General features: G+C 40.4%; 4 protein-coding genes and 1 long non-coding RNA gene across 7 annotated transcripts in view; 2 read left to right on the top strand and 3 right to left on the bottom strand.

The window, feature by feature from the left end:
- Nucleotides 1-61: 61 nt before the first annotated feature.
- Nucleotides 62-14923, bottom strand: LOC122781567. Its single transcript, XR_006361812.1, has 3 exons — nt 14914-14923; nt 6080-6083; nt 62-303 (listed from the first exon to the last, which is right to left on the bottom strand). It is a non-coding gene; the product is annotated as an uncharacterized LOC122781567 (long non-coding RNA).
- trmt2b (tRNA methyltransferase 2 homolog B) lies at nt 347-3136 on the bottom strand. 2 transcript variants are annotated; one of them, XM_044045288.1, is made up of 3 exons: nt 2708-2877; nt 2177-2615; nt 347-1360 (listed from the first exon to the last, which is right to left on the bottom strand). In XM_044045288.1, the coding sequence occupies exons 1-3, from the start codon at nt 2806-2808 to the stop codon at nt 740-742; spliced, it is 1161 nt and encodes a 386-aa protein (XP_043901223.1). In that variant the 5' UTR covers nt 2809-2877; the 3' UTR covers nt 347-739. The 2 variants fall into 2 exon arrangements, with proteins under 2 accessions (XP_043901223.1, XP_043901222.1); XM_044045287.1 differs by having other exon boundaries at nt 2177-3136.
- Nucleotides 3183-9229, top strand: dnajb12a (DnaJ heat shock protein family (Hsp40) member B12a). Its single transcript, XM_044045289.1, has 9 exons — nt 3183-3352; nt 4319-4496; nt 4628-4773; nt 4866-5030; nt 6460-6539; nt 6949-7058; nt 7168-7340; nt 7950-8093; nt 8645-9229. The coding sequence occupies exons 1-8, from the start codon at nt 3220-3222 to the stop codon at nt 8069-8071; spliced, it is 1107 nt and encodes a 368-aa protein (XP_043901224.1). The 5' UTR covers nt 3183-3219; the 3' UTR covers nt 8072-8093; nt 8645-9229.
- LOC122781566 (DNA damage-inducible transcript 4 protein-like) lies at nt 9553-11043 on the bottom strand. The gene is made up of 2 exons (XM_044045291.1): nt 10791-11043; nt 9553-10308 (listed from the first exon to the last, which is right to left on the bottom strand). Exons 1-2 carry the CDS (start codon nt 10969-10971, stop codon nt 9797-9799), a joined length of 693 nt encoding a protein of 230 aa, XP_043901226.1. The 5' UTR covers nt 10972-11043; the 3' UTR covers nt 9553-9796.
- Nucleotides 14924-16801: 1878 nt separating the features above from the next.
- spock2 (SPARC (osteonectin), cwcv and kazal like domains proteoglycan 2) overlaps nt 16802-25326 on the top strand; it is a 35723-nt gene continuing 27198 nt past the window's right edge. For both annotated transcript variants that reach the window (XM_044045955.1, XM_044045954.1), the window contains exon 1: nt 16802-17113. In XM_044045955.1, the coding sequence (XP_043901890.1) occupies nt 16919-17113 (195 nt within the window). In that variant the 5' untranslated portion in view covers nt 16802-16918. The remainder of the gene's footprint in view (nt 17114-25326) is intronic.

Here is a 25326-nt window from a genome sequence, read left to right as displayed (position 1 = left end):
TCATACTGTTTTATGACCCTCGATGAACTGGAATGAATGTGATGAGGTTGGGTAACAGCTGTTGGAAGCCAGTGTTTATTAGAGGGATGGAGTGAATCAGGCTGCAACAGCACCACCTACTGCACAAACACTGCCACTGCAGGTCAAAGACAGGGGAAGTACAGCGGGGATGATGTAACACATTATGACCAGGCATGATATAAAGGCTGTGACATACTTTTCTTATACTGACTGATAGGAGCTGCAAATAATCATCATTTGTAATTGATCAAACGGTTGATTATTTTCTTAATTGATCAAGTACTCCACAAAATGTCAGAAAATGTTCATCAGCGTTACCCAAACCTAGAAATTATGTTCTCAAATGTCTTGCTTTATCCACAAACTGAAAATGAATCAGTGAACAAGTGCTGCTGGCAAAGCATTAAGGGTCCAGTTTGTAAGAATTAGTGATAATTGGTGGCATCTAATGGACAGACTGCAGAATGCAAAAAATATATAGACTCGTCTACTCACCTCTTACTTTCCCAAGCATTTCATGAAACTACGACAGCCTTTGGGATGTAAACACTCTTTCACAACATTCCCCACTCTCCTAGTTCATTTTTCTATTTTGTGGTTAATGCAGCTGAAGATGGCAGCCTTCATAAAGCAAGCCTCATACCATAAGTGGATTAAAAATAATTATATTTTAAAGCAAATATACACTTACACAAACAGCTTTAAAGCCCTCCATCTGCTACCTCTCAAAGAGCAGCACCAGTTCACAGTGAGGAGTGTGTGGAAACATGTCCACAGGCACAGCTAGAGTTGGAGTGAACGCATCTCCTGTGAGTTTTTTCTGCAGGTCCGGTGCACAGCAAAGCTCCCTAAAGTTCCTCATAGCCTCTCCATCTGGCTTACAGGAAACATAGACCAGCCGGTGGATACCAGGTTGGTTCCGTAAAGCTCGGACCACTCGGTGGTGCAGGCCAGCCCGGGCAGGGTTGACCACAGCCGTGAGGCCTCCATCTGTGGGGCTCAACTGAGACATGAGGACAGGCAGCACCACCTCTGCCTTCCCAGGGATAAACTCGCAATTTAGTACATTATTGAAAGCTGCATTGTGTCGTGCGTCTTCCACAGCTTGTTCTACGAGCTCTATACCAATGATTCTGTCCACTCGGGGGGATACAATAATGCCGATAGCACCAGTCCCACAGCACACGTCCAGAAGAGTACCACCAACTTTTGGTTGTCCACCACCTTGCCCGGTGTTTGGGGTGCACAGATCTCTCACTGTGCCATACAGCACCTCAGCAGCGGCTTGGTTCACCTGGAAGAAGGCGTCAGGAGAAATGCGGAACTTGAAGCCCAGAACCTGTAAATGACAGAACAACAATATGGGTAAAACTTGATGTAGACACGTGGATTACAGAATGTATCATCATAAGAGACAAATCCCAAACTATGAGGGGTGTAACACATACATACATACAATCTCATAACTAATACTACTGCTCCAGGTACAGTCTTTTGAGTTCCCGGTTCTCAGTCATGTTGCATAAGTCATATCTCAGTTTTCAGGTCATTACCGCACGTGTCGTATTTTACAACAGCTGTGATTAAGTAATCACCCCGCGCAGTAAAATTTAAGCCAGTTAAATTACATCAAGATGGATAACAACTGTGACTGCAGTTAACCACCCTGAGTCAATGGTTAAAGGTCTGTATTTATATAGTGTTTTTCAAGTCTCGGTGACATCGCCAACCACTCCACATGAAAGTTTTGACATCCACACGCATTCATATAATAAATACATATGACACATAAACTAAATAGGCTGCACTTTTTCTACCACACATCTGTCTCATACAGTCAGGCGTGATTTGACACATTCTAAGGTAAAACACTTACCTTAGTGCTGTATTATACCTCATGAGTGTTTCTGCAATGCATAATCATTATATCCATGTTGAACATTAGTTATTTTGCATTTGAAAAATGTCATTAGGGCTGCTACTAACGATTATTTTCACAACTGATTGATCTGTCGACTGCTGTCTCGATTCATCAAGTAATCTTTTGGTCCTCAAATGCCTTGTTTTGTCCACAAACCACAATTATTCAGTTTCAATGATTTCTTTGTTATATGGAGCATATTATTCCCCATTAATCTAAAATTCTGCCCATTACCTCATCATATATGTGTGGCTGACCATGTAGGAGATGATAGGGGGATTCCTCATGAGTGCAGCGGGTCATGTTAGTCTCCTGGAAGAACAGTGAGTCCAGCTGACACACTGATCCAGGACCCTTTGTGAAGTAATCCACCAGGTCAGCCTTATTGACTGCCACCTCGTCTGGGGTGAGTGTCTGTGGATGGAAGTACACTATAGCCATGGTGTGACCCTCAGTGTTGGTCCTGACTGTGATCTCTCTCCAGTGACCTCCAGTGTGAAACAGCAGGCATGGCTCTAGGGAAGAGAGGCGTAAGAAGTTCTGGTAGCATCTGGCTACCAGTTTGTGCTTCTCTGGCATGTTGAGCAGGTGGTCCCCGTTGACACAAATGATGTTTCGTTGCCTCCATGTGCCCACGTAGAATCCAACTGTCTTTGCATTTCCATCCACTCCTCTATTGACAGAAAAAGTAGACTTGTTGCGGTAGCCATCCCTGACTGGGGAAGGCAGGATAGGCAGGACAGGGAAGCTGACTTTACTACTTACAGGTGATGAGGATTGTGATTGGAGGTCACCTGAAAGATGCCCAGAGAGCTGAGACAGTATCTGTAGCTGGTGATTTTGCTTGAGCTCAAGTTGCTCATCATAGCTCAGCCTCCACAGAGGAGTGACCACATCAGCCAGCCTTTCCTCCAACGACAGCTCAGTGGCTTGACTTTTTCCGCAGCGTTTTTTTGACAGTGATTTCCTTTCAGCTGAACTAGTGCTATTAGTTGAAAACAACTGACAGGTTTTCCCAAAATAACAAAACAAATTGCGTTTAATAAAAATTGACCTGCTGCATAAACATGCCGGAGCCATTTTGACTTTAGAAGAAGTTCCGTACAAACCGAAGCAAACAGAAGCAACAAAACAGACTTTAAAATAAATGCCTCGACAAGGTTATTTTCGATTCAAGTGTGATGACGTCTAATTCACGAGCCTGGGAATATTTGTTTTATCACGTCATTTCCGTGCGTCCCCTCTCGAGGCAAGTAAACATTTCCGCTTGTGTCGCGATGGACTCAAACAAGGACGAAGCGGAGCGCTGCATCAAAATAGCCCTAAATGCGATCAGCGGCAATCAGCCAGACAAAGCCAGGAAGTTTCTGGAGAAGGCCCAGCGCCTGTTTCCGACGGGTCGAGCCAAAAGTACGTCGAATAAACGTCGGTTTCGGGTGTGGTTGTGTGTCTGACGGTGGGCCATCGCCATGAAACCGAATCAGCTGGTATTAGCTTAGCCATCTTAGCGTTACGCCACTTGCTCCAAGCCAACATCAGTATTTGTAATTTTGCTTACACTTGACAACACTTTCACGCACAAATGTGTCTCATTTACTTACTCGCGTAAATCGATGTTTGTATTCTCGCTGGTCACATTTACGCAATTAACGTTCTCTCTAGTGGCTACACTGTTTACAGCTGTCAGCGTAGTGTTAGCTACGCTAATATAGCCTTTCCAGTTGTAGTGAGTGGCTTCACAAGTATTCGTTTAAAATCGAATTCACAAATCAGATCGGTTTCTAAATTAATCTGAACGTTATGAATCTGCGCTACATATATGTATATTTAAATATGTGTTTCAGCGGTCGTGTGTAAACAACTGACTAAAATGCAGTAATGTATGCGTATTTTTAAAATGTTAAGCTCTATTGTCATAATTTCTCATGTCAAGTCAAGAATAATGCAGGCCTACATTGTAGACTAATTTTAGTTACAAAATGCACATTTTTATTTCCCATTGTTATTATTTTTGTTAACTAATAAGCCCCCAGATTAAGACTGCCATCTATCTACTTTTCAGATCACTCCATGTGATGTTGGTATTCTCTGATTTATCATTCTATTCTTCCTCCCCTCATCTCTCATCAATGTGGTGATATACAGCACATGCAATTCAGTCTTAACTGTCTCGACCATGAGTGCTAAAAAAGCTGCTAATCTTAAAATGCAAACATAAAAATGTTGAAAGTGATTTATCAGTTATAGTTCCAGGTCTCGATAGGACAGCATCCGAGTCTGCCATTTACTGACCTCTGTGCTCGAGAATAAACTGACTGGTAAACACACACTTGGTCGTCATCTCTGAATAATAACATGGCTCTGCTTTGTTTCCAGACTTATTGGAGTCATTATCCCAGAATGGAAAGCCTCCAGAGGAGAACGGTGCTTCTATGAACGGCGATGGGCCCACGATGAGGCACCGCAGCCACGGAGACGAGGCTGATATGTCCACACGTGCAGCGACAGACTCGGCCAAGCCCTACACCGCAGAGCAGCTGGAGGCTGTCAGGAAGTCAGTGCAAATATCAGTTCTGTGGTGTTAAAAGATTAGCATTAATAATTTAACAAAAACATGTCTGTGTGTTGTGTGTTTTTTTGCCTCAACTTGCCAACCACTTGTTGCACTCTTGTTTTTCACTGCAGAATCAAAAGCTGTAAAGATTATTACCAAATTCTGGGAGTTGAAAAGACGGCCTCTGAGGAGGAGCTTAAAAAGGCGTACAGGAAGCTGGCTTTGAAATTTCACCCGGATAAAAATCACGCACCTGGAGCCACAGAGGCTTTTAAAGGTAAATTAAAAGGTCTACTCTGCGGCTGTTCTATGAACAACACATTAACTATATGTTTTATGCACTACTTGGTCTTTGTGTGTGTCATTCAGCTATTGGTAATGCCTATGCGGTTCTAAGTAACGCTGACAAGCGAAGGCAGTATGACCACTATGGAGAGGAGCGGTCACACCCAACTAGACAGCATCGTGATTTTGAGGCAGATATTTCACCTGAAGACCTTTTCAACATGTTCTTCGGTGGAGGCTTCCCATCAAGTAAGTAGAGGCTTTGCCTGTTATTTTAGCACATCACACATCCTTACTGAGGAACCCATTTGATATATGAGTTGCCACCAGCTAGCCATCAGCAGCTGTTGTTGCTATTACTGCAACATTAAGTGTTGAAGCCTTGGTTCAACTCAGCCTGTATCATTTACTGTTCTCTGGTTTATGTATGAGAGAGTGAGTTGTCTAACTGACTGTTCAGACTTCACGCTCCTTTTTCAACAAGCCCCTTTTAAGCTTTCCTGTGCAAAAATGAAGCCAGTGTCAGTGAAAATACAAGTATCTTCATCTCATCATTATTATCTCATAATTTCTTTACAAAATGTTTTTATCAGATTCACAGTGAGTGGCACAACTATGCTTTGCTTAGTGATTATCACTGGAGTTATGTTGATTTAAAAGGGGTTCATGCTTAATCTGTAATGTCTTGCAGAGTCAAAAACACACTGATAGGCCACTACATTAAATAAGAAAGCCCCAATCAGTGTATTTAATCTCCAATCCCCAGTAAAATAAATAACATTCCTGACTAAAGTTTAGAGAGTAGGAAAGATTCCTCTCATACAGTATGCCTGTATTGCTGCTGGATGAGAGAGAGGGGGCGGGGTGTCAGAATTTCTCTGTCAGCTAAACCAGTGGGCTTTGTTTGTGTACATGTCATTTTAACTGCAGCCCAAATGGTGAGATAATTGCTTCTCTACATGTTTGTTCCACAGGCGGTTTGATACCTGAGCAGTTCCATTTATATTGCAGAGAAACACTGACGGGTGTCGTCATTGCAAACTTGAGTTCCGATCAGTTTAAAAAATGTTTTAAAAAAATGCCCCAGATTGTCTCTAATCCGATTGAGATTAGGATCAGGACATCCCTATTATTGAAAGTAGTAACCTGTTTTGTTTAGGCTTATCAGTGTACACAGTTTGCTTGACCAGCTTGAACTCCACCTTCTAGAGATCAGATCTCAAGTTGACAGCCTTAAGGACGTCACTTGAGTGAGTCTCCACATATGTCTCAAGTGACTGCTTGTGATAAGATGTCACTGACCTGCTCTACATGCGAATAAATTTAAAGCCAAGTCTGACTGTACCGACTCGTTTGATGTCAGAAGTAGTTTGAGTTAGTGGGTCAGAGGACGTCCACTGAGGCAGCGGCGGTCCTTCACTGTGCCTCAGGACACACTTGCATGCTCAGAGCATGATGGTCTTTCATCTTGTTTTTTTTACTGCTGTATCTGTCCACTCATGATCAGATCATACATGACAGATCTGAACATGACTTTGTTTAATGTTGTGCAATCAGCTACAGTGACTGATTACAATGTGTTTTCTTAGGTGTTGATTTTGCGTGACTTTGAGTCACACCATTGTTTGAGTGCTACATAATCTTGTGTGGTTTTGATTTTTGTTTTTTTACTTTTCAGGTAACGTACATGTTTACAGAAATGGAAGAATGCACTTTGCACATCACAACCGGCAAGAACGACGAGAACAACAGAGAGATGCAAGTCCTGCAGTGTTAAATACTTAAGTTTAACTCAAGCCAAGTTCACACTGTATGATTTACAGCCTGATTTTCCATATAAAATTCACAAGATGTGACTCCCCATAACCAGCATGCGATTGGCAGTTATTAAGTATTACAGAGATGCCCCAACATGCCACAGAAACTGATCTCTTTTATGGCCACATAGAGCACTATTTCAGCAGCCAATAGATGTTAAACCACAAAATTAAGCTTTATTTCCCTTTCTATGTGTTTTTATGATGAGGCAAAGAGTCTCACTACATGATCCACATCGATCCTTTAACTTTGAAAGCTGTGGAGTGTGAACTTGGCTTTAAATTACATTCCAGCTAATGTTTTGTCTGACCTCAATAGTAACTGGGTTTTTTTTGTGCACTCTGTATAGGGAGGTCTGGCTCTCTTTGTCCAGCTGATGCCCATCTTAATCCTCATCATTGTTTCTGCTCTAAGCCAGATGATGGTCACTCAGCCTCCCTACAGCCTCAGCTACCGGCCGTACGTGGTTCAAACACTCTGTCTGCGCTCTGTGCTTGTGTTAAAAAAAAAGAAGACCAAAACACATTGACATCTGTCTCACTCTGTTTTTGTGTCTCTTATGCTTTAGTTCAGCCGGACATATTCACAAAAGGCATACATCCTATCTGAAGGTTGCGTTCTACGTGGGAGAACATTTCACTGAAGAATTTACGGGGAATAATCTGAAGAATGTTGAGAGGAGCGTAGAAGAAGACTATATCTCCAACCTCAGAAACAACTGTTGGAAAGAGAAGCAGCAGAGTAAGTTGGATTATTTACACTAGTTTATTTATCAATTCATCTGCCAGGTTTTCTCTATGAGCGGACATCTGTAAGGGTGTAAAGTTGGTTTGTCAAACTTGCTGTTGTTGATTCACTTCATCTCCAGATCAGTTGTGGTCTCTATTTCACAGGTATGCACTGAATACCCACTACGAAATGGCCAGGATTTCTGTATAACCATTTAAAATGGGCAAGGATGCGTATGAAGACTGTTTTTTAACGTCACTTGCCCTCAAGGGGACGTCATTTTCACCAGAAAACTAAACAGAATATAACCTTCATTGTTTTCTCACTACAGTAGACCACACTACATCCAGATATTGCAACTACTCTGTATTTTTTTTCTTACTTAGTTCCCTGTAGAAATGCTGTGATACCTCCATTTTGAGTTCATTTCAGCAGCTTAGAATATAAATAAGTTTTTTGTATAATACATGTGGAAATAACCAAACGTATTTCAGGAAAATTTTCAGAGATGTGCAGAAGGGCCTCGTACAGTAATGGATCATAATATATGATATGAATTTGACATTTGAATTGTAACACCTAAAAGTGGCGTGCTGACTTGCTGTCCTCTTGTGTTTGCAGAGGAAGGCCTACTGTATCGTGCTCGGTACTTCGGGGATTCTGAGTTGTATCAAAGGGCACAGAGAATGGGAACACCCAGTTGTTCCAGACTATCTGAGATTCAGGTCATGGTGGACGGCTAGAAGTCACTTGCACATACATGGGGTAAGCTGCACAAAGACGTTCTATCTGATGATCTACCCAACCTTCCAGATACATTCGCATTTCTTCACCATTTTTATTGTGACTTTATTTTAATATATGGGCCTTCTTAGATGTCAAAGTTTCCCCATAAGCATTTTACTGCACACAGAAGGGCTTTTAAAACAGCACCTGCACCTAGCACAGCTGCATTAACATGTGATTTCAGAACTTTGACCAATAAGAACGCATCAATAGAGGTGACACATGGGTCACTACGGATGGATTTGCTATATTGAGCAGGGGTCAAGTCTCTGAAATTATCAGCAAAAAAAGAAAGCGATACATCCTCTGAATCATCATATGAAAAGAGGACGGATTTGTAGTTTAAAGACTTTAAAAAAAAGAATAGCTTGTTAAGTAGCTTAAATATTTAGAATTGCCTGTGTGACGTATTTCTTTTTGTAGCTGCTCCTCTGATACAGAGTGTTGCACAAGTCACAAAGTTGACAAAGGACTTGAGTAAAGGTTTGTCATATGGATTATTTAATTATTGGTTCTTTTGCTCTCCTCAGGTTCCTCACTACTTGAATCTGATTAGAAGAAATCGTCCGGAGCCCACTCGAATTGGAGTTCAAACCAAGAGAATCAAAAATGCCTTATGTGCAGTGGGCGACAGACCTCATCAGGGAACCCTTCTGCACCTCCATGTAGACTGACTCCCTGTAGAACTGTGAGAAGCTTTGATTTGACCGCTGACATTTTTCTTATTCTAGTGTCTTCAGGATGGCGAGAGGCCACGTGGGCATCACGGTGGAAAAGTAAAGAGCTCATTTGAAAGGTTACAAAGCTGCTATGTTAAGCTTTCTCTCTCTGTCCTGATCTTTTTTTTTGTTTGTTCCTTAAAACATTTTGAGAAAACCTCATGGCCTTCTCATAGGTGTATGTCTGAGCCGCTCGCAAGGAAAGTGTGTAATTTTTATAGTTCTTACCCATGTAAATATTCATCTTACTTTTAACAGTGCAGGGTTTATTGAAGTTAATATCATATAAGACGATGTTATGTGGATTTGCTTGTAGTCTGTCGGATGAGTATTGAGAATCATTGCACAAATAAAAGTAAACCATATTTATTAAATTAATACAGGACTATTGTACAAAAGTTTTCTTTTAAAATTAAATTTGTCCAATGATTAATGGGTGCATTGTTGTTTTTTTTCATTTTAATCACTCACACACACTCTTTCTCTGGTTATTACAAACTGATGTGTCTCAAATCCATACTGCAGTTTTTATTAGTCACAAAGTATTGATGTTTCTTTTCTTAAATGGCCGAATTGCAACTTTGTGTTGGATACAATGTTAAAAAGTAGTTTCCGTATTATAATGGCAAACAGTATTCGATAATCAGTGAGTGCAACATGTGAGCATCTTGTATAAAAGCAATGTGGATATCGTACGAAGATATGAAATTGTGACAAAATGTAGTAGAAAATAATTTATTCACGTTCTTCAAGTCGTTCAAGGTACAAAACAAGTTTCAGGGCATAGTATTTGACTATCAAATACACAAGCCATGTTAAGACACGAGTCGCTGAGTCACCTGTAACCAGGTGAGAAATGAAGTGATATTTGCAAATTCATTTACAAAACAAATTGACATTTCTGTTGCTTTTCTTCATGTTCAACATGAGCTTAGTTCAGTTTATCTGGGGGGGAGTGTTTGGTCAACAGCACTCCTCAATCAGCAGCTCCCCTGAACAATACAGTTTCTTTTTGATGGCCCTGAAGCTCGAACTCAGCCTCAGAGTGTTCCGCTGCCTCTGAGATGTTCCAGCCGTCTGCCGGGACCGACTCCCCTTGAAGAGCTTCTTGACTTTTGGCCACAACCCGCTGGTCTCGAGCCGCAGCACGAGAGTCACGTGGAAGGTCGGCACCACGGAGGCATCTACTGCAATTTGGTCAACGGTGCATAGGGAACCCTGATCCCCCCTGTCCACACACAGGTCAATGAGTGCTCCCCTGAGGCCACAGGGCTCACACGCAGCCAGGTGGAGCAGCTCCTGACTTAAACTGTGCAGGAGACAGTCAGGTAAAAGGAGTTTAGAGCAGTCCAGGATGTGGGGCGCATCGGCCAGACTTTGTGTGATGGTTTCTCGTACTTCTGTAGCCAACGTCTCCTCCAGTGGATCACAGAAGAAGCTGCTCTCATACTCCAGGGACATGTCTGCTAGAGAGCCTGAAACAAAAGAATTACAGTCTTGAGTTATTGTGTTAAATCTGTTTTGCAGGACAAGGACAAGTCACTTTTACATGTACGTAACATGAACTGTGCAAGTGATATAAACCTGAGAGAACGTGTAGGTTTCTAACTTGCTTTTAGAGTACAGTTAGGGGGCATAGCTAATGTCCTCAGGTAGATTGTTCCAGAGAGTGGGCCCATAATGCCTGACTGTACCTTCTATAATGAATCTGTAGAAGATGCCAGAACTCTGAACTCCCCTTTGAACTTTATATTGTAATAGTTCTACTGATTTAGAATATCAGCAGGTCATCAGTTGACAACAACCGCCCCCCACCCCCAATCGTCGTTGTCCTTTTCTTTTGCAACGTGCAGGTAAACAGAGTTCCAACAAAGAAGGGCATCATTTGCATGAAGAAGGCAAACTTTGAAGACAATGGGGGGGCAGTTGGAACCAGACAAAAGCAGATGACACTCACCAGATTCGCTCCTGCAGCACTGGTCTGCTGCGACCCTCTGATTGATCCCCTTCAGCTCAGTGAGCCTCTGCAGCAGGCTGCCCCAGGACAGGCGCTTTGAGCCCCGGTCCTCAGCTGGAGAGGGAGGAAAGCTGCCATCCAGGGAATTATCGAAAGAAAAAGAAGACATCTTCAAAAACATATAGAAAAAGAAAGTGCTGCGGTGTCCTCCGGCAGTGGGACCTCTGAGCCAGACCAGCTGGAAGACAGTGTCTGCAACAAAGGGACAAAGCAATAAATACCCAAAACATCGCCCCGCCCACTTCTTTTATCACCCAATCAGATTGCAGCACACGTCCACACATCTGAACCCTGCCTGGTAACATTTTTGGTTGTCTTTGATGAAACGAAGCCCACCTCCCCCAACAAGAGCCCGTCTGACCCCCCTCCCAACTTTAAACCTCTACACAACAAGTATTAATTCATCCAAATGATCAGAAATTCATCAATATCTGATAGTTTTATTGATAATGTAATATGAGTGACGTCATGTGCAATTAAAAACCCATTTATAGTTACTCAAGAATCGGGAGAAAAGTGACATGACGATGATGATGATGATGATGATGACGGATCTGGGGAAGGATCGTGACCGTGCAGATTGACACGTAGGCCACGGTGAGTGTTTGCTTCAGTTGCCCAAACGTCATCGAAAGATGGGAAGTTTGAGATTTAAAGTTTCATAACTTTGTATTTGTATTGAACTCTTCATACACATAAGTAACCCAAAACCTCTCAAATCAGGGACTATTCCATCGTGATCATACTTATAATTATAGTTTAGCATACATATATTTCCAAATTAAACATAAAACAAAGTGTTGATTTTCTTTCTAAACCTGTATTTTTGCGTTTATCTCCATTTAAACTACACATATCAACTGTTTTTAACAGTCTTTTATTTTGGAAATGTTTATTAAGTTGTTGTTTTTCTTTCCAGACCATTTTGTGTTTGTTATCATTTAAACTACACATATCAACTGTTTTAACTGTCAATTATTTTCATAAATATTTATTAAGTTGTTGATTTTTCTTTCCAGACCTGTATTTTTGTGTTCAGTTCTATTTAAACTTCACATATCAACTGTTATTTACTTTTCTTTCTTCTCATTTATTAACCAAATAGGCTGAATCCCAGGTTTAGAGAAACAGCCTGGTCTGAACAAACTTCTCCTCTGACATCTCCTGACTTTGTTCACCTTCCCCCACCCAAGGAAAGAAAAAACACACCTCCCTGTCCTGCAGTGTTTTCTTAAAGCCTGTGGAGTAAAATGCAGTGTAACATTTGCTGTTAAAGCACAGGCAATTTAAAACAACCAAAATGGTTTTTTTTAAAAGAGTTTTAAGAATAATAATTAAAACTCTTTGACATTTGGTAAAACAAAATAATTTGATACTTCTAGCTTGGAGAAGTTTTTTACACTACCTTAGAAATATTTCTTCACTGGAAAAATCTACTTATTCTAGCAAAACTGGTTCAGACAAATGAGGAGGACATTTAATTATTTGAAGACAGTATCACAAACTCAAGTGGCAGAGCAGAGGTATAAGGGGTGTAATGCACTTGTTTGTCCAGATGGTGGCGCCACTACATCAGAGTTAAATGACCAGACAAAAAAAAAACAGTGTATGTGTTTATTAAGTGCGCGTGCCATTTTGGCATAAACGCTGTCATTGTCAGGACCAGTAGTCCTCATGGGGACCAAAACCTGGTCCTAATGAGGAAGAATCTCATTTATGCAGACATTACAGACAAAACACTGTAAATAACAGGCATTCATTCATTCATTCATTCATGTGGTGGTCACCACCATGCCCTGCATTCAAACATATTTAAAGGACAAATATGCACCATTTATACGCAGAGTAAAAACACACTACTAAGATAATAAATCTGTCGTCTTTACATAAATAAGCACGCAACAAAAGTGCAGTTGCCCCCTCCGTGCACAAGTTAAAAAACTAAAGATAAAATAAAACCAGTAAAACTAAGACCAAGTGAGTGGTTCAATAAATGTTCATTATAGTCTAGTTGTGCAGGTTTTTTCTTCATAGAGGGCAAACACAAGATGTCCCTGAAAACATTATTTGTGTCCTGTCCTGTAAATCAAAACAACAACAATGGAAAAGAGTGACAGTGTCTGGGTTATTGTATTTGGGTTATTATTGTTGTTAGTAACTAAATCTGACTGTAGATTCATTTTTTGAGTCTTACAGACTTGACATAAAAAAGCCAAAGGAAGCAAATAATTGAGTTTCTATTTCCACCTTATTTTTGTCGAGGCGTACACGATGAACTCTGACCACGTGACAAGAGGCACAACAAAGAGCCTCCTGAACATTATTTATAAGTTCTCTTTTACTGTGTCTTGTCTCACAGTGAAGCCGTCTCTCATTTTAAAACCACGTGCATTATTTATTAATGCTGCCAATGTTGTGCTCTTTGTTTGAATAAAACAAGACTTGTTTGCACTCATGACTGCTCTTTAAATATTCAGTCAGTCATTGTGTTTATACAGTACTATAGCATATGTATATATATATATGTGTACAATAACTCACAGAACCTACATTTCAAACATTATAGTCAAGAAAATGTCTGTGTTCACTTAAATACACTTTTTCATTGTTTTTATTCAATCAAGAAGTAACTGAGAATGATTTTTGTGCCAAAGATTTGAACATATTTCAGTTTGGATGACTACAATGACTACAGAGCCAGTCTTTGTTTCCAAATGAAAAGAAATGTAAATGACAATATATGAGAAATTTAAAAAAAAAAGAAAAAAAGAAGACATTTGTAAATTCTTGTTTTTATTTTAAACCTAGCTTTCTATACATCCACAATATTCTTGAGGTTTGTGAACTTCTACAGTTTCAGGTTACGCTCCTGTCGTCCATACTGTCCCGTGTTGACAGCAGCAGCGTCCGTGTTTTGTCCACGAGCATCATCTGATATTTCCACGTCTCTGTCCTGCAGCTACTCTAACCGTCACAATTACCTGGCGCTCCTATACCAAGCATCACATGTAGGTAAAGCGCTCTCGTGTGACTGGCAGGCCGCCGTGTTTCCCCTGCTATCATTAGGGGATTAAATGAAACCCCCTACAGCTCTGGGACTCTAGGATTACGATTTTTAAAAAATGGCTCCAATAGAACATTGTTGGCCTGTCATGTTCTGCCCTCCTCCCTCAAAAAGCCAGGACATGTGACCGTCACCTCTCACATGTCAGCCGCTTCCATGTCTGGCTCAAATATGGGATGTTTAATTTTAATCACAAACGTCCCTTTTGCTTAATTTGACTCATTTCTCTTAGTTTAATTAAGGTCACTGTAAATGAAGCAGACAGCTGCTGCCGAGTCAGTGACGACATCCATCAGCCACAATGTTAAAGGTCCAGTGCGTAAAATGTATTTTCACTGGGCTTCAATTGAAGATGAAATAATTATAATCACTTTTTATCAGCGTACAGACACCTGTAGGAATTGTTTGTCCTTACATTTATATTTATATCAGGAGCTGCATAGGTCAGCTCTATGGAGGCCACTGTTTTGCACCACCATGTTTTTACAGTAGCCCACAATGGACAAACTTCCAACCTCTTTTTATTATTACATGTCATTTTCTTCTTTTCTTTTCTTTTGAGATTTGATTCAGAAGACTTTATTAGTTCCAGAAGGACAATGCATGCAATCATCCGTTATCACATACACATAAACATACAGAATGTCAAGGCCTTGGGTGTCAGACGACAGGGACATAAGAAAGAAAAAAGTGAATTTGACCTGGACCCCGATGCTAATAGAAGGCTACAGAGGTTATCCAGCTTGGAAGGTAAGGGTGTGATGTTGGGCTACATAAATACAATTGACTTGATATTCAGTAGCAACATGCAATTTTACCAGTAAATAAATGGTTAAATAAATGTTACATAATGTACCTTTAAAGACAGTAACTTCATCATATCAGCCACAAACCTTCTGGCTTTTATGCTGTGTGAATTTTAGTCTTCACTATCAATAATTATTATTATTATTACCAAATTACACATGATATACATTTACTGGCCACTTTATTAGTTACATGTAATAAAGGCGCCCTGTGTGGGTTTCTGTGTCATTTCCATCTCCTACCCTCTCACCCTTGTCAGCAAAAAAGAACATTTTCACTCACTTCACACACACACTGGATGTTTTCTCTCTTTTTTGTAAACTCTAGAGATGGTTGTGTGTTAAAAATTCCAGTAGATCAGCAGTTTATGAAATACTCGGACCAGTGCATCGGACACCAACAGCCACGCCACATTCAAAGTCACTTAAATCACCTTTCATTCTGATGCTTCATTTCACCATCTCTACACGCCTAAATGCGCTAAGCTTTTAGCTTTTGTGTTAATGTGTGTACCTAATAAATTGGCTGCTGTTGTACATGGACATGCAAGTGCAGATCTGTTGTCTACACACGACAGTCTAAAAACTATGAGCACAGACGTCCTCCAAATATCAATCTACAGTAAAGGTGTGTGGATTCAGACGCTGCTTTTATCACATTTCTCTGAACTGTATGTATCCATGTGTCGCATCTTCCCCTGCTTTTATCTTTCCTCATAAAACGTACAGTTGTGTTAAGTTAAGCTGGAGAGAATAGCTGATGGCCCGTCTTTGTCTTCAGACTTCAGAGCCTCTTTTCAGGGTGAAAAAAAAAATAGCATCAGTTAATCCAGTACTTAATTACAATCTGTCATTGAGTGCTTTTGTCTGTGGGGACTGACTGAGGTCACAATGGAGGGCGACTCAGTGAGCAGCAGCAGCAGTCCAGTACGTGACTCTAAGCTTTGGCAAGAAAAGGAAACTTTATTTAAAGATTTTATCCTGAAGGAACTCAAGAAATGCTCTTTACACTGAAGAGAGAATCAGTATAGTTGTGCTTGGATCTCATGTCACCCGGCGACATTCCCGCACTGCACACAGGAAATGAATTGTTTTGGGTCAAGACAGACGGAGTCAACAGAGACATTGCACTACTGAAGTGAGACGACTGAAAACAGTTCAGTATATGACTGAAAACACAAAGATGGGAACATGAAAAGGTTTTCAGAAGAGAATTCTATTGCTCAGAAAAACCCATCCGTTCAGTTTGAAAGACAAACTTCTTGCCCTCCCGGCTGCTGCTGTATACACACCAATTCTCCCTCAGTGATAATATTACTTTGACAGAGACGTTTGTTTCTGCCCAATTCTAACTCCTCACTTTTTAAAACCATTTTACTTTTACTCGATAAACTGAATGTTGTAAAAATGTACTGAAGTACAGTAAATGTCATATACTTTTAAGATTTTTACTCAAAGTAACTTGGTAAAAAGCGACTTCAACTTCTACCAAAGTCATGTTCTGGTAACATACTTAGGTACTTTATATAAGACTGTTCACACAAAGACTAAGCAAACATCAGCAACTATAAAATCCAAGCACTGCAGCTTTAAAGTGCAGGAGAGCAACTTCTACTGCAGTCTATATGTAAACACCTGTACATGGAAACTGGTAAAAAATATAATATTTATTTATTATTTTTACCAAAGGCGAGAACTAGTGAATTGTACAATTGTAATTCAGAATAGGGTCATAATTAGTTATTAGCTATGATTCCAATGGGAACAAATTAAAGTAATTTTTCTCAATTCAAATTCAAGTATTCAATATAAGTTTGTCTACATTGCCAAAGCAGATATGACAGTCATTTATTTTTGTTTACATTACATTTACAGATAATTTACACAAGTGAATGTGCAAGCAGAACATACAAGAATTGGAAGAATAAATAACAGATAAATATATACACCTATCTCTCTCTCTCTATCTCTACCTCTCTCCTCTCTCCTCCCCTCTCTCGCATCTCTCTCTCTAACTCTCTAACTCTCCCTCCCTCTCTCCTCTCATGTTGTAAAGGTATAGTCTCTCTCTCTCTCTCTCTCAGTCTCAGTTCAGTTTGGTGGAGTCAGTCAGTGCAGCCTCAGCATCCTCTTCCTCCTCCACGGACAGCCAGTGTTTTGCCAGCACTGATCGCTCGTTTTTTTTTCCCTCCGCTGCCATGGTGGGATTTACGGATATCGCGTGCCTTGTCGTGCCGCTGCTGATGCTCACCACCACCGCGTCCAGCATCCAGTCCGACGCGAAGAGCGCGAAGGAGGCGGAAAAGACGGGGAATTTCATGGATGACGAGCAGTGGCTGTCCACCATTTCACAGTACAGCCGCAAGCTCAAGCACTGGAATCGCTTCAGAGACGTAAGTCCGCCAGTGATGATGAGGATGATGGTGATGATGGAGAGATGCGCGGTAATGCGGTATATGAAAGATAAAAAAAACACTTTCTCAGCCTGACCATCCAAAATAACTTAATGATGCTGTTGTTGGAACATTTTAAATGAACAAACACGTGAAAATGGTCAAAATAAGTCAGAAATGGATTTAGGCTGCCAGAATATACACTATAACCCACTGTAGTGTGTATTAAATGTAGTAAAAACCGAAATATGAGGGATTTGCATCAACCGTCTTTCACTGCTCTTGTGTAAACAATGAATCAATTTAAACTCAATGAAAATGCAATTGAGAAATAAGAGTTTATGCTATGCAGCATATCTGACCTAGGTTTGTATGGAAATACAAAAGTTTTAGGTTCTCACCCTTGGATTTAAATATGGAGCAGATAATAGTTCACATTTTTAAATCTATGACAAGTTAAACTTAAATGCAGTTGTTTCCCAGAAAACAACAAATGAGACATTACCCTCCAAATATCTGACAATAGTCATCACTATATCTATGTTAAGTCTGTTTTCCCCCATTAGTAGATAATATTCAGATTATGGGAAAATTTAATAGCTGCCCTCATTAGTTTTTACAAACTTCTGATTTCAAACTGATTGGTTTAACAGTTGTGGCAGATACATGTGTTTTCGTGTTATTTAGCTTTGTGGCATTTGAGCCTAAATAAAATCACATAATTGGTGGTTAAGAATGAACTCTTTGTACGTTTACAATCACAGTTTAAATCAAGTTATTTATTGGCCGTGTATGTCTGACTCCGCCTCCATAGGTGGCGCTGTATCTCTCTATAATCTAGCTTGATTGAATAACTTTCCTGTTGACCTTTACGTCACAGAAAAACAAACAAGGAACATACATCATGCTGTGGTTCTGGATGTTTCATACCTGCTGTACATATTTATCATGATACAAATTAGGATTAGCCGTATGATTTCTGGCAACATTACTGCAGTTTAAATGTCGTCTTCTACTTCCGGATCAAAGATGGGGGAGAACATTTTGGTGCATGCACAGAATGCCAAGTCTGACTCCAGTCCGACTAAGCGTGTACATGCAGGAGTAATCGGACTATGAATCATATTATCCAGGTATGTTAGTCTGACTAAGACCAGCTTTTAGTCGGACTAACATCTTTACATGACGTTAAGATGACTAAAATAAGACTTTTAATATACATGTAAACACGCTGACAGTCACAGATTCAGCACCATCTGCTGAGTTGCAGCTGGATATCTCTCACTTCACCCTTTCACAGGAGAACCTGTGTTAGCCTTTAATTATCATTCAATCAAAAAGGTGTTTTAATAAGGTGTTTGTCCAACAAGGCAGCCTCGTTAAAGAAGATCCACTCCTGCTATTCGGTAAATATAAAGAGCTCATGCTGTAGTGATGAAAACAACTCTTTATACTTTCAGGTGATTGTACACTTCAATTGAAATGTCAAAAAATGTTGAACAGTATTTACCAAACCTGGAAATGATGATGATGTTTGTGTACAAATCAACAATTATTCAGTTTTAATGATTTCTTTGTTATATGGAGCAAAGAAACCAGGAAATATTCAAATTTCCCAAAAATCAGAACATTGTGATGATTCTTTCACCCGTAGAACACAGAGCATTTAGGCTGCTTTTTTACATTACTATGTTAAAAATGTATATACAGAGGCTATATGAATGTGCAATATAAAGTGTCTTATATCCTTTTTTTCAGCACAACCTGTAGGCAATCTGTTGAAATTATGGGAATACGTCACAGTTCATAGTTCAAAAGGCTTGTTTTTATGAACAAATATAGTATCACTGTATACCTGAAGATGTGTTGTATAAAGACACACCCTCAATCTGTCCATATAAGGAGTAGTGTATTATTCCCAAATCTGTGGCACAGAGCCGTGGCGCGTGAGCACTAGGGGTTAAAAACTGTCAAAATAGTTGCCGATTAATTTAGTAATTGATTGATCGAGTAAGTGTTCCAGCCCGACTTCAGTTACTTCACATTCCACTTGTGCCACTTGTGGTAATCATTTCTTCTAAATCTCACACACTGGACCTTTACGACTGCTCAGTGTAGAAAGGAGAGCAGGAGAGCTGGGTCAAAACAAACTGTCCACAGTGCACATGTAATGTAGGCTACTACTCGTGCCACAGCCAGTGTTTTTGGCCCCATGGTTAATTACAGGCAATTAATGTTTTAGTCCCCCATGCACAGCAGGTTCAGGACAGACCTCCTCCATCATACTGCCCCAAATATGGGCCGCCCTCAGACGCACTTCCAGATCGGTCCCGGAGGATTTCACAAACAAGAGAATTAAGCAGTTAGAGCGGAGTGTCGGTGATTGATTGATGTCCATATTCACCCACTGAACAGACTGAACTGGGCTGCAGAGATTGATTAAAGCCTGCAGGGATTATACACTCTGTGATATATTGCCGTGTCTGTGGATGTACAGAGGCAGTTTTGCCTGCAGCGCTGTGAAATGATTACTAATGATCCCAATAGGATTTGGACAATAGTGCAGCTGGATTATGATGCATATGGCTCCTGTAGATTGGGTTTTAATTGGTCCAGGTTTTGGTTACGACAGCATGTGATACGTATTAAGGTTGGGATTTGGAATGTGGAGGGTTGGGCTTGAGGTGTCCAGACAATACCATGTTGCTTTACGTAGAAAAATAAACACCCCAAAGGGCTCTGGCACCCTTAAAATACTGGGTGGTTGCCAAGAAGAAAAGGAGAATGATTGTGTAAAAGGTAGTGGCCCCTCTTGAGGACTGGTTTGATTGTTTTGAGCAGGATGTATAAAAAAAACATCAACAAAAAAAGGAAACTCAAACACACCTGGAGTATGTAGAGCATCCCAAAATATTAAGACTTCTCCTCAAGTGTTCTACTTTTTCATTTCTCAATTTCACTTCATAGCTGCTGTGTTGGACACCTTTTAGTTTCAATATTCCCAGGAATAATAATTATTAGGCCTACTATTATCATTATTAGTATTATTATTATTATTATTATTATTATTATTATTATTAATAATAATAATAATAATAATAATAATAATAATTATAAGTGTGTGTGTACATGGGGTATTTTTCCGTTGTTTGCACCTGTGCTCGCATTTGCAAGTGCATTAAAGGGGCAGGGGTAGTTGTCTCTCTGGTGATGATGATGAGGATGAGGATGCTAATGACAGGAGAAGCATCCGAGACATGAATCACTGAGCCTCTTGAGGGAAATCACCGAGAGAAACAGCTTTAATTCCAGCTCGCTGCCGTAGCAACAGCGGTCTCTGTGTTGTGGTGTTGAAATGGAGACGAGCATCACTGGGAGTTGGATGGCTCCATCCCCTCAGCCGTCCTGTTTCAGGGAAGGGGAAGAATACGCAGAGTTTGTGTTTTTGAAGTTTAGTTGAACACCGACTGATATTTTACATTGTTTTTTTTTGCATTTAATGAAACCAAACAAATAATCAGTGCAATTTGAATCAATAATGGAAACAATTTACCTGCAACCTAGAATTTTTATCCACTGGATCCCGGATCTGTTTGACCTGTTTGTAGATATTACCATCTTACGTAAGCATGACAAAAGATTATGTGTCTGATTCTACATATACACACCAACGTTTGTAATGTTTTGTTTTTTTACCGCTGTGTGATCATTTGTTTGTGACGTGATCTATTTTGAAAAAAAAACTTGCAGACGTTGCAGGAAGTTGTTAAGAGAAGGAGAAAGTTACAGTTAAACCCCCACGCAGATACGAGCGTAATTATTTGTGCTATAGTGCTATTTCTGACCTCATTAAAACTCATCATTGAATCAACAGAAATATAATTTGTGTACCAGCTGTAGTTTCTCGATGATTCTTAACGAGACTTGCCGGTTACTGGATCAACTTTTAATTGGTGCTGCTGCTGCATTTTGGTCTTAAAAAAGAAAATAAAGATCTGAACTAGGGAATTAGTTGGTTGATGTATAAAAGACCGCCATTGACACACTTGTAGGTATTCAGATGACACAATATCTCCCAAGAGTGAGTGTTGAATATTAATTCAGCACTGGAAAGCAATAATCAAAGCTGCGCTACATAAAAGAGGAGCCTCTTTCAAATCTCCCTTCATGCAAAACACCCACAGATGCACACAAATCCACAGAAAACATAGGCGGCAGCGGCAGCACAACACACGCTGTAAATATTTTATATTTATTCTCTCACCAAATGTAAAAGCAGGTCCTGCATAAGAGCCTCGTTCACTTCCAATAAAAATAGCTCCCACACTTTCAATTTACTTCACGGGAAGACGAGGCGATTAGATTTAACAGTTACAGTCAACAAAACAGCCCCGAGCGCTACACCTTCAATCCTCTAATCTGACAGGTGCACTCGACACTTTTTAATTCCACTAATGCACCAAATCCGGGGAGCATAAATAAATAAATAAATAAATGAGTAAAAGGAAAAAACTGGGCGAGCAGCCGAGGCAGCCACGGTAACCGTTGAGACAAACAATGTGATTTTAAGAAAACTAGGGTACTATTTGCAGTTATGACAGTAGAAATATGTCTAATTGTTTGTCTCATCTGTTGGACACAATTAGAAGACAACATGGATTATCTCAGCGATCAACATCCGTCTTAATTTCAGTGTGAAATTACAGGAAGTGTCGGGAGACCGCAGCATAGATGCATAACAGATCAAATCTGCTGTGTCTAATAAAAGCAAATCAACAGTAAATTAAATCTTCCTTTATTAAAAAAAGAGAGACCTAAAACAGATCATGATTGAGGCACAGAAGTGGAGAATTGTCTCTTCTATTTCCACACCGTGTGCGCCTCGTAAATCCACATGCATCTGCACTCAGGCAGGTCTGGACCACCCAATAGCGGTCCTGCCTGTACACGTTATCTCGTTGCTTACATTTTAATGAACAGAAAACACCTATTTCCAGCACAAAAACAAAAAAAAACCCATCACATCCCTTGTCAACGCCAGTGGATTAAACATGTAGAGGGCTGGAAGCTCATCGCTGCAGCTTCTGGGTAATTGTTATTATGATGTAATGTGTTCTTCTGCTCAGGTTCAGAGAACGTTTGATTTTGATTTAAGCCTCCGCGTCTTCAAGTGGCAACACTCCAGTGGGATTTTAACACTTCATGAATGTCTTTGTGATTTTTTTTTATCATTTCACTACTGCATACAAAACATAATTGTGGATAATGGCATGTGCAGCACTGGAGCCAAACATTCCATTATGGACTACCCAGACAGTAAATTGTCATCGCTCGTTCTTCGCTCTCAGTCTGACTTTCATATCGCACGGCAGCTCGTGCTTTCCGATATTAGAATAGGCCGAATGATGATAAGAGTGAATGAGAAATCCATTAGTCTTTCTAGTCGGGCACAAGTCATTCCTCATCTCGCTCCAGATTATGTGGCGGTTGCAAATATCCTGTACCCTGCAGATAGACTGGATCTCATTCACCTCTGAGAGAAGTGGTCCTGTTAGTCAGGATTTGGACGCATTGCTGGTGTGCCGCTGGGTGTCTTGGCCTGGGTTGTAATTGAGTAGAAGAAAGGAGAAACTGCCTTTCATCATGGACTGTTTGCACAGAGACAGCTGCTTCCCACTGCAGTACAACAGCCACAACTGAAGGGCACATGTGCTGCAGAAAGAGGATCTGATCATTTGTTTTTTATTTCAGTTTTACATACAAGTGTTGACTCATTTAACACCATTCCTCTTCACAGATGCCAGAAACCCTGCAAGCATTTCACATGCTCAAACATCTTGGAGCTTCTGTGTTGGCTGCACACAAAAGACAATGTGCTTAAAAAAAGAGAAAAATCGAAAAACCAAACCATGCAAAAATATGTGCTGCTGGAGTAAAACACCTGGAAGTCTCAGCAGCAGTAAAAAGCCCTGAGCTACTGTTTCTCCATTGTGATGTAAAACAGGATGGTTTGAAATGTAAGGGCTGCGGGTTTGGTCATAATGAACTCTCTTGAAAATGCACTACACCTCTTAAATTATTATGAGAGTGTGTAAGGCTTTTGAGATTCTGCAAGACAGGTTCAATAAATCACCCCCCCCCTCTTAAAACTAACAATAACTCTTAAGTGGCACTAGCTGTCCCCACAGTAAATGCCACCTAAGTGTTATTACCTTTGGGTTTGAGCCAGAGTGACTCACTCACTCCCTGAATGAGATCAGCTTCTGTGGCTACAGTAACTGATACAAGAGGATTTGGTCAGGAAATTGAAATGGGTTCATGTTTTAGCACGATAGAGCACCTGAGAGAGGGCTTGTGGAGTCACGGTTGTAATCAAATGGTGCTTTTCCACTATATCCTCGCGGCACGGCTCAACTATACATGGTTTGGTTAGTTTTCCATCACTATAGTACCTCAGCACACAATCTAGTGACTAGTGACTTGTAAAGCAGTTATTTTGGGTGTAACTGAATCATTAGACTCAGTTCATTAAAACGATTTCTTCACAGAATCGTTCAGAACTTCCTGCATGAACTGAGCACAGACTCCGTCTGACAGTCACTGAAGGGAAATACGGTTGTGATGCGCGGCAGTGCTGTCACTTAATACACCAGACAAATTCTCTTGCTAAACGTTGGAGATTATCACGTGTTTTCAGCATTTTTAAGTCTTTTTAAATGATCTGTAGTTCGGCATTGTTCACTTTGATTCTTGTGACTCTTCCAGAGACGCCCCTCTCTGACCAATCAGTGACCGACAGTATGTTGACGTCACATTTTAGTATCGCCTCAGCTCGCCTGGAACCTCACCAGAGCAGGTACTAAAGAAACGTACATTGTACTTTGTGACACATGGAGCCACTAACGTTAGTGTAATAAAGGCTTTATTTGACTCTTTCCAAAACAAATACTACGACACCAAAGTTGAGGAGTGAATTTAAAAAAGCGTCTGTGTTTTCCTACAAAGCTGATCCATGAGCAAGTCGTGCTAACTCGTTTAAATAAATGCCGTAATATCCTGGTCTCACATTCCTTCCCGGGCCAGAAGCCTTTTTATAGCGATGACAACACGTTAACGACACAGTTTAATATCACAAATAACTAAAAATAAATAAAAACTAGCACATCCACTAGTTATTTACCCACAAGATGGAGGCTGCTAAATCAGATTTAAGCTTGCGTCTGCAGCTCTGCTCTGCCTTTTGATTGAATTTTGGGAAAGTTCACACACTCAAGTGAAGAGATAAACTTGTTATCAGAGATCATTTTGGGCGCAGAAAAACACATGGTATGTGAAATGTTAAAAGGGAAAACAGAAACAGGTAGAAATCTCTATGTTGCTGTGAATGTGCCGTGTGGTAAATGTGTTGTTAAGTATACCACAGGAGGGTATATAATATTACAGTTTTCTTTGTTGTACAGCAAGGTCATACCACACACGTGTTAATAAGATAACTGAGGTTAATGACGCTGCATTTGTTAATTCTCTGACAGCAAGACGTTTAATGACCACGTCTTCCCCCTTTTATATCGTATGGACTTTGACATTTTGACACATAACTTCTCAGTAATGCAGCACAATAACATGTGAAGCACTGACTAATGCAGCTGACATGATTAAGTATTAGCTAAACCAAGCAACGGATATAAAGTGTGCCATGGCAGGTCTGACGTTCAGGTCACAAGTCAGAACTCTGCAGTCTGCGCTGCTTGTGTCTGAAATCAAGAATTCATTGTGCTTTGTGTGACACATGGTAAACGACCGGCGACAGTAGTCGTCTTTCAACTCGAAGGTTGTGGGTTTAATTCCTGGCTCTGCTAGTCTACGTGCCGATGTGTCCTTGGACAAGACACTTAGCATTAGAAAGACTGCGTTCGTCATCTGCCTCAGTTTGACAGTGCCTTGTCTCACTCACAGTGCTGTATGAGTGAGAGGGGGAGTGGCTACAGTAGAGCGGCGAGAGTGACGAAAGCCAATGTGTGCTACTTTTACTGATACGTCTTTTGCATTACTTATCCAAATAACGTCAAACTTGGCACTACACTTAATCGTGCCCGTAACAAGACACCTGGCAGGTTTGAAATCAATCGGACCATCGGTTTGAGAGATACGCGAGTAACACACAGACAGATGTTCCTGGAATTTATATATTTATTTTATAGCTACATATACAA

The sequence above is a fragment of the Solea senegalensis genome, linkage group LG15, assembly GCF_019176455.1.
Source record: "Solea senegalensis isolate Sse05_10M linkage group LG15, IFAPA_SoseM_1, whole genome shotgun sequence".
In the NCBI taxonomy this organism is placed as follows: Eukaryota; Metazoa; Chordata; class Actinopteri; order Pleuronectiformes; family Soleidae; genus Solea; species Solea senegalensis.
Note: the sequence above shows the minus strand (reverse complement) of the source record. Positions and strands in the feature narration are given on the sequence as shown.